Raw genomic sequence first — 14,562 nt, forward strand, 5'->3', positions numbered from 1 at the left:
CCTTTATTATACAAAATGTACTAGAATGTTATGAAGAAATATCTTAAATAATTAAGTAGAAACTATGAGTGACAAAACAAATGAACAAAGTGCAATTTGAGCTGTGTTATTCTTTCCCTGTTCTATTCACTTATTTGCTAATTTGCTGAACTTACTGAACTGCAATGGGTCTTGCTGTGATTAGAGAGAATTTGCCAAGTTCCTTTGTAATTGTTTCTTTGCAATTAACTAAATAATAGAATGTTCAGTGCGTTGCTCTCTGGGGAAAGGAAAGGAGCGGGCAGGTGCTTTTGCAATAGGATTTCCACGTCTTCCACCCATTTCCCTGGAACTCACCAAGTATAAAAAGATCGATACAACATGAGAGAGAGAGAGTGTGTTGCCTCAGGACTGGAAATGACAGAATTAACCTTTTCTTATGATTTGTTTGAGTTTGCTTAAAGTGCTTTTTATGCTGGTCCTGGTTGTGGCTATTCTTTGTTTAAACCCAAAAGTCCCTAGGAGAACTTCAGAGAAATGCAGTGAAGACCCAAATGTATGTTCCTGTCTGCAGCCACCTCCACCCAGGGGAAATCCTTCACGCTGGGAGAATTCAACTGGGAAGATGCCCAGCAACATGACTTTGCTGGGAAGAGCAAAGGCAGGGGACTGAGCTGTCGTGGAGGGAGCAGCAAAATCTGGGTGAGGCTGGAGAGCAGCCCTGGCTTTGTTATTTCCTTTGACTTTTAGCACAAAAATACAGAGGAAGCCCTGGGAGGAGAGGAATGGTAAGCTTAACAGAGGCACAGTCCAGCTCAGTGGGAAGCAGGCACAGCTTGATGTAAGGGCAGAGTTTATGGAGCAGCAGAGGCGAGCAGGGCGGAGGTGTTGCCTAACAGTGGCAGCTGAGTGCTGAGACACAGTTGTCTTGCTGACCTCCCTCTGACTGTCCATAATTTAGTCCCTAGTCTCAAGAGGGTACCTCATCCATCTGCTGGACCTGGAGTTCAAACTTGCCTTTTTTTAAAAAAAACCTGTATTGTTGGCTAAAACCTTTTATAACGCATGTTAGGTCTGACGGTCAGGAGAAGACTCCTCACTTCACAGTATTTTAAAAGCTGAATTATTTCATTTCATAGTGAATCAAAAATGCCAGGGGTATGGGACTGCTGTTCTAAAAGGTGCTCTCATTGCAAGTATCGTGTCAGCAGTAAGGATGGTCTGGAGTCAGAGAGAAGCTTGTGAGGAGTGAAAAATGGTACATTTCTAGGAGTGCTTTTGCAGACTGCCTGGTTGTGTCAGGGGGACAGGGGACAGCACTGCCTGCCTTATTTTGGAGGTTTAAACTAGACTTTTTATCTTCATTGTCTTTAATTCAGAACATTTCTCATTTGCCCATTTTGTCCAGCAATTCTTTAGCAAAGCCACTGTCAAAGCAAGTTAACAAATGCTAATACGGCTCTTAGGGTTACTTTTCAGCAGGATTACCAGCTAACAAGCTGACATTTGCAGTTTGCTCTGGTTGATTGTAGAACAGTTTTCCATGCAAGGGTGATTTACTGTTAGTTTTTATTCCTGGGATGTCACAGCAGTGGCTTCTCTGTTCATTTTACTTCGGCAAAACAGAGTGTACCTGTTTGTGTGGGGAGGGAAAAACACTATCCTAAACACGAGAGCTTTAATAACTGTCTTGTCATGTAATCAAGAACTACCTGAATAGAATCATATGACTCATAGGATGGTTTGGGCTGGAAGGGACCTTAAAGACGATCAAATTCCAACCCCCTGCCATGGGCAGGGACACCTCCCACCAGCCCAGGGTGCCCCCAGCCCCATCCAGCCTGGCCTTGAGCCCTGCCAGGGATGGGGCACCCACAGCCGCTCTGGGCAGCCTGGGCCAGTGCCTCACCACCCTCATGGTAAAGAATTTCTTCCTGATACCTCATCTAAATCTGCCCTCTCTCAGTTTAAAGCTGTCACCCCTTGTCCTAGCAGTAAATGCCCCTGTCCAAAGCCCCTCCCCAGCTTTCCTGTGGGCCCCTTCAGGCCCTGGAAGCTGCTGTGAGGTCTCTCTGGAGCCTGCTCTTCTCCAGGCTGAACAGCCCCGATGCTCTCAGCCTGTGTCCATAGGAGAGGTGCCCCAGCCCTCTGAGCATCTCCGTGGCCTCCTCTGGGCTCGCTCCAGCAGGTCCGTGTCCTTCTTCAAAGGATCAAATGAGAGATACCAAGCATCTGAGAAATACAAACACTGCTTTGTGGTGCAACAGGCTGAAGTGCCCTGCCATGGGAAGTATGGCTAGTGCTAGATCCTGCGGTTTGTCTCTTATGCCTAGTTTACTGAATTCATTTTACTTTTTATTTTCATATTTTCACATATCATTATAAGTAATTGTGGGGGTGAAATTAAAACTGTTGATGCCTCTGTTTCTCTCTAATCCCAAATCCTCATTCAACTATAATTTAATCCAGTTGCCTCCGCAGCAAATGGCTGTGAGAGAGACATGCACACCAGTGCTGCTGAGCCTGCTCCCTTTCCCACTTACCCCTGTCCCCTGTATGGCACCTCAAACTGCCGTGCTGACACTCCAGTGCTTATACCCCCATTTAATAGCATCCAGCTTTTTCTGTCATTTATTCCAATATGTTTTGTTTGGTTTGATTTACATCAATGCTGTCAAACATGATCTCAGTGCGGAGAGCTTGCTGCATCTGCTTCTATTCCGTGTCCATCACTTTGCTGACAAAGGTACTTGGACTTGCAGCCTGGTGGGTTTTTCTATCCAGAGGCCTGTGGCAGCCGTAACATCTGCAGGATGGATTCCAGCCTTGAGTGTTTTAGTGCCAAACCGCATGAACTCTGTGGCATCAGTGGCTTATGCAGAGAGATCTCTTGCCCCAAGCCTCTGCTCCTTGTCTTCGGGTTGTTTGAACCGGAGGTGAAATATGTTAGGTCATTGGGCTTTAAAATAATTCCTTCTTCATCCTTGCTGGCACTGTGGGGAAAAAAAAGAAGAAAAGGAAAAAGAAGAAAACAAAATTGGCTGTCATTTAGCTGTCCTCCTGCAGAAAAATAAAAACTTTCCTTGGAGAAGGCTGGAGGGAGTTGAGGTCTTATATCTTGTACTTTTGCACATAGTGCGTGGCTGTGAAATCTCTGTGTCTTAATGGTATTTGTGAACGATAAGATTTCTTTTAAGCTATGTTGATAATACTCATACAAGAATCCTGTCCTAGCCAAAAGCTATTAAAGATGATGTTACATCTCAGAACATAAGCAGAAATACGTTGATTTGGTCCTAATGTGTTAAATAGCTCATTTTAGCATTTTTGCTCTCTTTATTTATAAAATGTATCAGTGAGGACAGCATAAAGTCCTAGCTGCATTTGGGAAAAGAAAATCAGACTTGCAAAAGAGATGTCTCTACAGTATCTGCTGACCTGCCACCATTTAGGAGGAAAAAGCAGCTGGTATTACCGTGTTTTTTTTCCAGTGGGATACATAGCGCTCCGCTATTTTTTGTGTTTTCATGGGCTATATGGCTTCTAATTCTAAACAGTGCTAATTAGATGGGGGTTTCTCAAGCCTGTAAGACCTGTCAGATATTTGCTTGAAGTCTGTTAGAAGGCCGGATGGTCCTTTTCCCCCTTCCAACTCCGAGTTGCATTCAGTGATGTTTAAAACACATTGCTTTCAGTTTGTCAAACCAGCAGTGGGTGAGGTGTGCGGCTGCAGCGCTGGGATGGAGTGACTTTGGTTTGTATGACTGTGGAGAGAGCAAAGGCCCAGGGATGAACGGACTGACCAAGCTGGAACTCCTGCCTTAGGGCTGGGCCATACTACGTAGAGCTGGACTGAAGGTATTTGATGTATTCCTTTTAAAAGAAAACAGCAAGTATTTTTACACATTTCAGTTGTAATAGAAACAGTACAATCTTTCTAATGAAGCCAATGAATTTGGGATTGCTGCTGCTTACTGTTACCTTTGCTATTTTACAATGCTATCCTAAAGTTATCCAAACTATTTATGTACCGCTTACTGGTTTCTGACACATGCCCCTGAGAGGGTATGCTTGTATTTTTTACCTTTAAGTCTAAAAATAGTTTGGTTATGTTCTGATTAAGAAGAAACAAAAAGTTTTTGTCCTCAGGTCGGAGTGTAATCCTTGGGAAAGTTGTTCCCACGCGGCTCTGCGAGGAGCAGTGCTCGCACCATGACGGCAGGCAGGGCCTGATGCGGCAATAGGCTGCCGCTGCTTCAGCATTGAGGGGTTTAATTTGCAGTAGCTGTCAAAACAAGCCGACAGTCCCAAGTCCCTTGAAGCCGACAAGTGCTACAAGTGGCTTGGGCGAGGCTCTGGGGGCAGGCCCGGCACGCCTGACGGCTCTGTGGCACGAGGGAAGGCCCCGTGCGCTTGCACCCCTTCCCCGAGGCGCCCGTCTGAATCTCTAGGCACCTCAGTACTTCTAGAAATTTCCCCCTCGCCCTTTGGAAAAGCCAGGACCGTCTGGGGAAGCGCAGAGGGAGCCAGCGCCGGGGGAAGAGGCGCAAGGTGTTGGCACCGGAGGCCCGGGAGCAGCGCTTCGCTGCCACGCTAGGCGCCCGGGGCCGGCTCCCCCTCGGGCCACCGTGGCGGGAAGGTGCTGCCGTGAGGGCAGGGGGCAGCGTCCGACGCCGGCTGGGGGACGCCCGCCCTCCGCCACACGCGGCCCCGCGCCGCCATGTCGCAGCACGGGTGGCGGTGGCAGCGAGGCGCGGCTGCCGGGGCAGCGGGCGGCACCACGGGCTGCGCGGCCCGGGCCGAACCGAGCGGCCGCGGGGGGCGGCGGGGCCGGGGCGGTGCTGAGGGCCGGCGGCGGGCGGGGCGGGGCGCGGCGCGGCGGCGCCAATGGGAGCGGGCGGGCGGTGCCGGGCGCGGGGGCGGTGGAGCCTCTCGGCGAACAAAGAGGGAGCGAGCGGCGCGGCGGGAGGAGGCGGGGGGTGCCGGCCATGCGGGGCCGCCGGCCGGGCCGCGGCTGAACAGGGAGGCGAGCGGGCGGGCGAACGAGCAGCGCGGGCGGCGGCGCTCCATGGCCGGTGGGTCGGGGTGAGGTGAGGCGAGGCGGCATGGCGGGCGTCAGCTACTCGCCGCCCTGGTGGGTGAGCCTGCTGCACCGCCTGCCGCACCTCAGCCTGCGCTGGGAGCTCACCGCCGCCGACTTCCGACCGCACGACGCCGAGTACCAGCAGGTGGGTCCGTGCGCGGGGGCTGGGGGGGCTATTGGCGCAACCGTGGGCCGCCTGGGGCAGGGGGTGCAGTGGAGGAGGAGGGGGCCCCTCGGGTGGGTGTCTGTGGGCGCCGTGGCCCCCCCAGTCGCCCGCCCCGTGAGGGGTAGGTGTGGGGCCGGCTCCCCGCCGGGCGGGAGGCGGGGTGAGCGGGACCCCCCGAGCTGCCCCCTGCTTGCTGGAAGCCCCGGTTCTTAGTAGAAGGTGAAAGGACCCCCGGGCCGGGCCCCGCGCAGCCCCCCGCCGGTAACCGGCTCCCGCCATCGGCCCGCAGCGCCGCGCCAGCACCGGCTGTTGCCGCCGGGCAGCGGGGGATTCGGTGCCCGGGGGCGCCGTTAGCATCAAGTGCACGGGAAGGTGCTCGCACAACACTTATGTGCCGCCGCTCAGCCTTTTTTTTTTTTTTTTTTTTAAATGCTGCTTAGCCTGTATCCTGTGCTTGGTTGGCTTGGCTTGTAATTAAAATGATTGTGGAGTGAATCTGTGTGCTCTGACATCTGTGTTCTCTGCTGTCGTCTTGGAACAGAGCTGCAGTGGCTCTGCTGCCTCGTTTTGCCACGGTCTCTGGTTTTGAAAACACCATTTTGCTTTTCTGAACATATTTGCGGTGTCCTATATACGCAGCCCGCTGTCATGCACGTGGGCAGAAACGCCAGGGCATCTGAACAGTTCTCATTTATCCTACAAGTAAAAGGTGTTGAAAATACTTCAGGAAGCAGCATGGTTTGCCTTTTAGCTTTACGCAGGTGAACAGAGCTCTGAGCTGAAGCTAGAGCAAAACATGAGCGGTGTGTTTAAAGACCAATGGGGGATGCAAAGAAATATCTTTAAACCTGTAAACAAAACAGGCTTTTGACCTAACTTTTGTATTTGGGGCTTCAGTTTGTTAATGTCTTCTAGTTCCCTTGGCTCAGCAGAGTTCAAGATGGCCACACGCAGATGTAACGCTGCACAGCAGTTTAACCGTATTTCCATGACCTCAGAGGGTAGCTGCCTTTAAAACAAGGGATATGAGATGCTGAAGATCACAAGTTAAGAGGTCATGGAAAGATGTTCTTGGGAGCGTGTTATCGTGAAACAAACACTCATTGACCTTTGAATAGAGAGCAGATGTACGTTTTTTTCACTTAAATTGTTTAAAGGCGCTCCTCACAGAAATCTGGGGCTGTGTTCGTTTGTCCGATAATTTTTCTACAATTATAACTTTCTGACTTAAAGCCTTCTGCTGTCCTTCTGTGTAGCTGCCTCCCCTCCCTTGATGATATTAAGGACTTCTTGCACAGCAGTAGATGGCCTTTAAAGTCTTAGCATCAGCTTGCAAGAGGATGTCTTATCAAATCCAACCCTGAACGTCTGGGTTACCGGAGTGTCTGTTGTCAGGAGGGTTGTTGGAGCAGCAGCAGCTTTGCTGGTTTCGGCGTCGGTGAGGGACAGCAGGCAAGCTCCAGTAACGCAGCCGTGGTATCGGTGTCGCCGGTTACATAACGAAGCTGCTGTGGCTCTGCAAGTTGACTTGGGAGTTCGTAGCCACGTAGATTAATTCTAATGCAGTGAAACAGGGAAACTTAATCCAGGAGCGGGAACTGTAATGCTAAATGCTCTCTCATGCTTTAAATTGGTCCGAAGGCCTTTTGGTTTAAATTCTAGCATTTTCTATTAGCTTTGTTATGATTTTTCATCTCTTGCTCTAGTTTGCAGCCTATGCTGGCATAGTCTCCCCTTTTCTTTGGGAACCTTTTGTATTTAGTGGCCAAGATCGTATCTGTCCTGAAAATAAGAAAGTCTATTTCTTAATTGAAATTATGCTTATTTTTTCTCTTCTTTGTAGGTCTTATTGGCACAAATTGTGTGTATTTCTGTTTTCTGTTCCATTAGTGGTTGATACCTTGGTTCTTAAGTATAAACTGTTAAACTGCATGCTTGTGTTTGGGTTCTGCAGTGGCTGAAGAGATGTCATTGGGGGATGCTAGCTGGGAGCTTGTGGGGATGGGAAAGGGCAGAGTGTCCCTAGTAAGGAAGGATTACCTTTACTAAACTGAAAATACCTCTTAAGTTTCCATGACTTCAAGTCATTGAGTAGCTAGACTGTTGTCATAAATAAGCATATGGCAGGGCTCAGTGTCCATTTTTACTCTGATTTGTTATGGGGAAGGAAGCAGTGTGTCCTTTCTGATTCTTCACTGCCTCTAGAAAAGATTTCCCAACCCATGACCAAGAGAAAACATTTCTCTCCTTAGGAAACTGTTTTCTTTAGTAACATCTTCGTGAAGACCTACTTTTTTTTTTTTTTTCCTTGTACTCATGTTTTGATGATAGGGTTTGAACTCGTGCATCAACTGAACATCCCATTTCAACAAAAAGTGAAATACAGTGGCTTGGATTTGAATGTTGTCATATCACTTGTTGCTCCCACAGGTGAAGAGGCTGCTGATTTAACAGCCTTTCCACCTCCACCTAGCAAGGATTACTGTAATGTGCAAGCCCCTATTCCACTGAAGCAGCAGACATGCTGTTGTCCCCTGAAACCTGCCTCAAGCACATGTAGCTCACAGATAAGCACATGCTGCTGGTCTTTGAAGTCTAGGTCTTTGTTTTGTCTTCTGGGACCCTGGATGGTGGGGAATATCAGAAGGATATAGATCTAGTGGCTAGTTATGATGTTCTGTCACATGTAGTCTCTTATGTCAGAGCAGGAGGGACACCCACTGTGTACAAGCCTGCCTCAAGGTGGCTGTGTCCATTGTGTACCAACCTACAGGGGCTTCCTTCTTTTGTCTGAGAGCATGAGAAAAACTTATGGCAATGTTGCTGCCAGGGGCTGAGATCAATGCAGCTGCAGGCTTTGGCTGCATACCTTTTTCACCTGAATTGGTCTCTAAAATGCTCTCTTGGTATTACTTACTACTTATCTTCTCACGTTAGGTTGGAACAGTGTGTGCAAGTGTGGAGGAACAGAACAGATCATTCCCTTCTGGACAAGATTCTTTAAAAATGTCTATGTATATGTATGTTCTTCAGATGCTTCACTTCTCTCATGGCAAGCTGTGGACAGCAGTACAACTAGTTGTTTCCTTTTTCTGGGAGAATGGAGGTGAGCTTCAATGTAGCATGAGCTGGGGTTGTGATCCTTCTTCACCGGGGGGGTTGGCATGCTGGTGAGTCCTGTCAGAGCTGCTTCCTTGTGCTTCTTGCAGGGCTTGCTTCATAGGGTCATCCCTATAGAGGATCTTATCAGACCAGTTCTTTTCCTAATCCTCCCATGAATCATTTGGGTTGAAGATATCTTGATATGAACAGTTTTGTTCTGGCTGTATTCTCATCTGAGTCATACTGCAGTGCTCTGCAAAGCCTTTTCATTGTATAGTGAGTCACAAACTGGAGTGAAGGGAATGTAAAAATGGAGCAAAGCTCGTGCTCCTTCTGATGGCATCATGCTGATACCAGTTCTGGTCTCCATGCCTTTTCCTGCTGAATAAATGATGATGATCTTACCAGTACTGTCCACTTACTTTCCAATTCGTTAATTGAAACAGTAAGATGGCCCTGAGACTGCTGCTGTGCTAGTTTAATCTGTTTAGTAATACAAGTACTTCGACTTGTGACTTAGTTGCATGGCATTGAATGCACTTCATTTCTCAGGGTAGGGTTGCTTAAGAGCCTTGAGGTAGCGTGGAGGCTACATGCTGGAAAGAAATAGAAAAGCTGAATAGCTTTTTAATTCGGCACAACAACAGGTAATGGAATATCTGCTTGAGACTCTGTTTTTGGTACCAAAAGAAAAGGAGCCTACAACATTTTATTGTAGCCCTTAAGTCTCACTGTATGCTGGAAAGTGTACTATAAACAGTGAAGAAGGGGCTGTAAAAGCTAAGCTACAGAGCACCTTGACTCTAATTTATGCTTTTCTTGATTGCTGGAAAATGGCAACATTGACCTGAATCTGTGTAAACACATGGGTTATGTGTGAATCGGGTTAGAATAAAGCAAAATTATCCAGCATCTGTGAAATTGTTTCCTTGCACCACACTCATGCTTTTTCTGTGAGTCAGAACTGCAAATGCATGGGTAGTCGGTGTAATGGCAACTGTATGTGCTTTGGAAAAAGACTGGATGATTGATTCATGCTAATTAAAATGCAGAACCAAGCTAAAGGAAGCATTGAGAAGAACAGGGGTATGTTCTAGTCCTTGGTTTTGAGATGGTCTCTTCAGTGTTGTCACCCAGGAGTTTGCTATTTTGCTATCATACATCTGTCAGTGCTTTTGTGTTGTAACATTCTTTTTTCTACTGCTATATATGTGTTGGGGGGGACCTAGCAGTGAAAGGTGCTGTGTAAGCCCAATGATGCTTCCCTTTTTTTGGCTTGCAGACTCTAATCCAAGGCATGTGTGTTTGAACCTGTAGCCAAAGGTTCAGCAAGGAATCGATTCTGTCAGGTACTTTCTGGCTCTGTGAGGCTGTTTCCCTACACATAACAACTAATGTCATCTTTGGAAGTATTTCTTGGCTGGAGAAGCATGATGGAGCCTAAACTGCCAAAAAACTTGGATTATAGAGATTGTTTTAGAACTTCCTCTACTGTACTGGCGTCTTATTTCAATTTTGAAACCCAGAGTCTTTCTGTAAATTGGAAACATGTGTATAAGTCAAGTTGGATGACGTGTTTTTGTCTAGTTGGCTTAAAGTCAGAGGGTAATGTGCCTTTCTTAAAGGGGTTAGAATGAAGGGCTCTTTCAAGAATAGGTGGACCACTTCCAAGGTCTGATCAGCTATCCTGCTGTAGCACTAGTTTGCTCATGTTTCCAGAAGGGTTGGGTGACCCTGGTTAGTAGAATGCAATGTTTTCTAATTAAACTAAAGTTGCTTTTAGGTTTTTAAGAACTGAGAGTAAATCCCCTCTTCCCTTTACTCATTGGTCTCGGTTGTATGAGTAACCACGCAGTAATGCCTCTTATCAGCAAATTGGTGCTGTAGTCTGATTCCTTTTCCTTGATCTGGAAGAGCCTTTAACAGGGAACTGCAGCATAATGGATAACCAAAAATTTAGAATAAAGACAATTTCTTTTTTACCAAAGATGGGCATACAATGGCTTCTGTTGACCATACATCCAGTCATGCAGCAGCATATGGTATGCAGACAGGCAGAAAATCAACCTTTGCCAGCTTTCTGTCTGCAGCCCTACTTTTTTGCTGACCCGTGCTGTGCTGCTACGTTTTCAGATGGTCTCCTGAGAACTGGCAGTATCTGGAAACCCTGACTGTAGATTACCTTACTCTGGTCAAAAAAAGTTAACTGTTCTCAGTGTAAGGTTTTAGCAGACCAAAGTACACACAGAGGGGTAAAAGGTGACTTGGAGAAATGTGAAACACGTTGTAGGGGGAGGAGAGAAGGAGATGCAAGTGAGTGTGCAAAGATGTAAACCATGCTTGCTTTGTCTGGGTAGGATCCTTAAAGTTAATCCTGCACAGAGAAGGTGCTTTTGCCAGGCCTGGTGAGCTTCTCAGTCTTGGGAGACCTCTGTGCGGCATATGGCGCTCTGAAGGTATCGTGCTGGTCTTAGCTGGAAGAGCAGAATCAGAGTTAAAAACATTAGTCTGGTCAGGTGGTGGCCTGCCACTGACGCCTTGGTGCATCTGCACCAAGACATTTGTCCTCTTAAATCCTATTTTATTTTTTTTAATGAGAGTTTAACAGCTTATGTCTCCTGGCGTGGAGGTTATCAGGTAAATCTTGGGGTAAGCGCGTACCTCCTCTGTGCGCTACCTGAATGTTGCACTTACCCTGTATGTACACAAGTGTTTTTTATCAGTTTGGAGGAGCTGACATTAAAGAACCTTATGTTTTGTATTTGCTTTGGAAAAAGGGAGTCAAAACAGGAACTGAAAATGCAGATGAGGGTTTGTAACCTTCAGTTTGCCACCAAAATGATGCAGGTACTTAAGAAGCTTATCTTGGTGTCTAGCTGCAAAGCCTGATCACTAGTGTTCTGGAGAAAGGACTATTCAAAATTAGTTTAGTCTTACCATCTCATCCCTTTATATTTTTTGTTTTCCCCCTTCCCCTCAATTCTTAATGCCTCTTTGAATAGAGGAAAAATCCTCGCTCTTCAGGTTAACAAAAAGCCTTTGTTTAAATGCAGATTCAATAAAACAAGCAGTGCTTCAAGCAGCTGTTGGTGTGGAGTTTTAATGCTTCGTATTTTTCATTATTAGGGAAAGTGAGAAATTCTTACCTAGAAAAACATATCCCGTTAGGCATGACTGGGGATTAAGGATGGGAAGTCAGGTGCTTTCCTCTGATTCAATCCCAAAGCTTTGAATGTGGATTTAGGGAGCTGTGCCACAAGTAGTCTTGATCGCTTACTTGTATTTTGGTATTAGTTTTAATTCTGAGCCTGTAAACAAAAACCTGTCTGTTGAGAATGAGAGATACAAAAGTTACGTGCCCCTGTCACATCAGGTTTCTTAAGTGTCTTCAGAACGGACAGTTGGAAGGACAAGCACCCTCCAATCCCTTGGCATTTCTTTCCTTTTTTTGTTTTTTTTGTTTTGTTTTTTTTTTTCTCCTTTTAGGGCAAGGCTAGTTTTACAGCCCTTCCCCCCCCCCCCCCCCCCCCATCAGCACACTTGCTGATGGAAAGGGTGAAGTCTAAAATCGGTGATCATGCTCTTTGTGTTGATGTGGCAAGACTGTTGTGGCAGAGCTTGCCTGGTCAGCTCCTTTCTGGGGACACTTCTGTACCTGTAGGGATCAGCACGCTGGAGACTAACCAGTGATGGCTAATGCTTCTTCTGAGGTTGTTCTTTATTTTCTTTGATGTCAAGTGAATATGCTTGGGTGGCTGCAGGCAAGCACTGAGTAAGACGGTGCTCACTCGTAATTGTCTTGAGATGGAGGGGAGTCAGCATCTTGTTTGCAACTAAGCTCTTGATGATTGTCATTTCTCCTCTTGATTCTGTTTTATCTTTCAGTAATAAACCTTCCACCAGTTAGGCTGAGATTTCCCATTCCCCTTGAGTGGGTAGGAGAACTTGGCTTGTTTTCAACTGAATGTAATTCCCATAGCTGGGGGAAGGGACGTGATGTCTGGGAATTTATTTGCTCTAAGATTCAGATGAGACTTGAGTAACTTGAGACTTGGAATATATCAGGATTACCTTCTGTACTGAACTCTAATTCTCACTTTTAAGACATAGATAAGACTCAAACATGCTGATATATGCTGGAGAGTTGTCTCTAATAATAAGAAAATCAAAACCCAGTAACCCTGCTCCTCTCTCAGCAAGGCTTGTCTGTACTTTCTGGGTATGTCATCTTACCAGTTCTTTGTTTTAGCTGATGATGACAATTAACAAGACAGGTGAGCCAAAATCAAGGAGGATCAAGTTCACACAAGATTTTTTGCCCTGGAGATGCACTTTCAGATGACAGTAGTTGTATTGCAGTGGTGAAAAAACAGGAATTGGTTATGTTTATCCACAAGCCAGAAATAACTTCTGCTGTGTGGTGAAGGGGTCTGCAGGTACCTAGTGGATTGTCACTGTGGGGCAATCCATGCTGATGCTATTTCTTTTTCCTAGTTAATTTAATATAGTAAGAACAAAACACTGCAAACCTTTAATTTCAAACTTCTTTACGTTTCTGTATAACGAGCCACTTGTCATTTTTGAGTTTGATCTTGTAATTGTGAGAGCTAACATTTGGTAAGCCACAAATGTGTGTTTTCTTCCAAAGTAGTCATTTGTGCGCTTACAGCTGCAAGGCTGTTCTCTTTCAAAAAAAAAAAAAGTAGGTTAGCGTGCAGTACACAGACACAGCAGTTGGTGTAACTCAGTTGTATTACCTGTACCAATTTCCATCTCTAAACACTTGGATATGAGGGTGACATTTGTAATAATGTGTGCTTTCACGTGGTTATCGGGTTGCTTGCTTCAGCAGATATAATACGTGCCAGACTTCTTTTTAAGTTTTTATTTTAACAGATGAACATTTTTTTTTCCAATAGTAAGAGCAGCATTGAAATCATCCAGGGAAAAGAACTGACAGTCCCCTTCACCCTCACTTAAACTGGAGCTGCACCCTCAGATTGTGATTTCCTCAGTAGGTGCTAAATGCTTTTTCTGGCAGACTTCTCAGAATGGTGCCACACGTGCATATGCATGAAAGTCCTTTGTAGTGTGAAATTAGGGATGAAAGATATTGCTAATCAGTCCTAACAATGCTGGATTTATTCCTGGACGAGGGGAAACGGGAATGTGGGGAATGGATGTTTCACAAATGTATAACACATTCAGACACGTTGTTGTGCCAGTGTTGGTGTCTGTGCATGGACACCCTTTTCAGTCTGTAAAATGCTGCTGTTCATGCAGGGAATTTAAACAAGCCTTCTATTCAACACCGAAATTCAAAATAATGCCAAAATCCAAATGGAGGCACTTCAGTTGCATAATAGTGTCTGTTACAAGGAGGGCTCAGTGCAGTAGATGATGTAATGCTCCTGAAGATAAGGCCCAAGCTGGGGGGGAGAGAGAGAAGAGGGTGTCAGTGAAGGAACCAAGAGTATTGGTACTGGTGTCAGAGCTATCCATAGGGTGTTATTAGCAAACCCGAGTAATTCCAAAGGTGATTGGGTTCCAACTGTACATGTGGAAAAAATGACCCATTGCTTGGTACTGCCTGTTTTCTTTGATAATTATAATTGCTTTAGTGTTACATAGTAGATTTCAGAATTATGTGGTGGGCAGAGTATGACCTCACTGTACTTCATGCTCTTGGAGTAGACTTTCCTGCAGTTTAACTGTGTGCTCAAGTTCCTGTAGCTGATAAACCGGTAGTTTTGATACTTGCTGTAGTACCAAAGAGATGCTTTCTGTTGCAATGCTGAAATTGTTGTGCTTTGCATCAAGGCTGTGGCTGTTGCCTTGCTATTTAAGTGCTGGTTGTAACGGATGATGTTACTGTTCTGAGGCCTCTGGCAGTTTGTTATTTTCCTTCCTCCCTAAAATGATGTTTAGTATATACTTATTTTCTTCAGTTTAGGAATAATCCTCCTTTATGTTGCTTCCTTGCTGCAAGTGCCTCTGTACTCTGTTCTCAGACTGGCACGGTCAGAGGGGTGGCGTATGATTGCTTCCTCGCATACAGCCCCCTGCCCCCTTTCTCCCTTGTTTTACAGTATTCACTCCAGGAAATGCTGAGAAAGTAGAGAGTAATGGAATTCATGAAATTCAAGCTGTGCTTCAATGAAAACGTGTTTTCAATTTCTGCCTCCTTGGGAGCCTGAGACTGAACTGTAATTGTTGGCGCTGGGTGGGGGCT

The 14,562-nt window shown here is 46.1% G+C and overlaps 1 protein-coding gene across 3 annotated transcripts in view; it reads left to right on the top strand.

Moving 5' to 3' along the window:
• Positions 1-4,954: 4,954 nt before the first annotated feature.
• The window catches only part of TTYH3 (tweety family member 3), a 74,695-nt gene continuing 65,087 nt past the window's right edge, over positions 4,955-14,562 (top strand). Inside the window, exon 1 of one of the 3 annotated variants that reach the window (XM_055709913.1) lies at positions 4,955-5,207. In XM_055709913.1, coding sequence (XP_055565888.1) covers positions 5,085-5,207 — 123 coding nt within the window. In that variant the 5' untranslated portion in view covers positions 4,955-5,084. The remainder of the gene's footprint in view (positions 5,208-14,562) is intronic. The other 2 variants (XM_055709911.1, XM_055709912.1) reach the window with 2 other exon arrangements.

This window comes from Falco cherrug, chromosome 4 (genome assembly GCF_023634085.1).
Source record: "Falco cherrug isolate bFalChe1 chromosome 4, bFalChe1.pri, whole genome shotgun sequence".
In the NCBI taxonomy this organism is placed as follows: Eukaryota; Metazoa; Chordata; class Aves; order Falconiformes; family Falconidae; genus Falco; species Falco cherrug.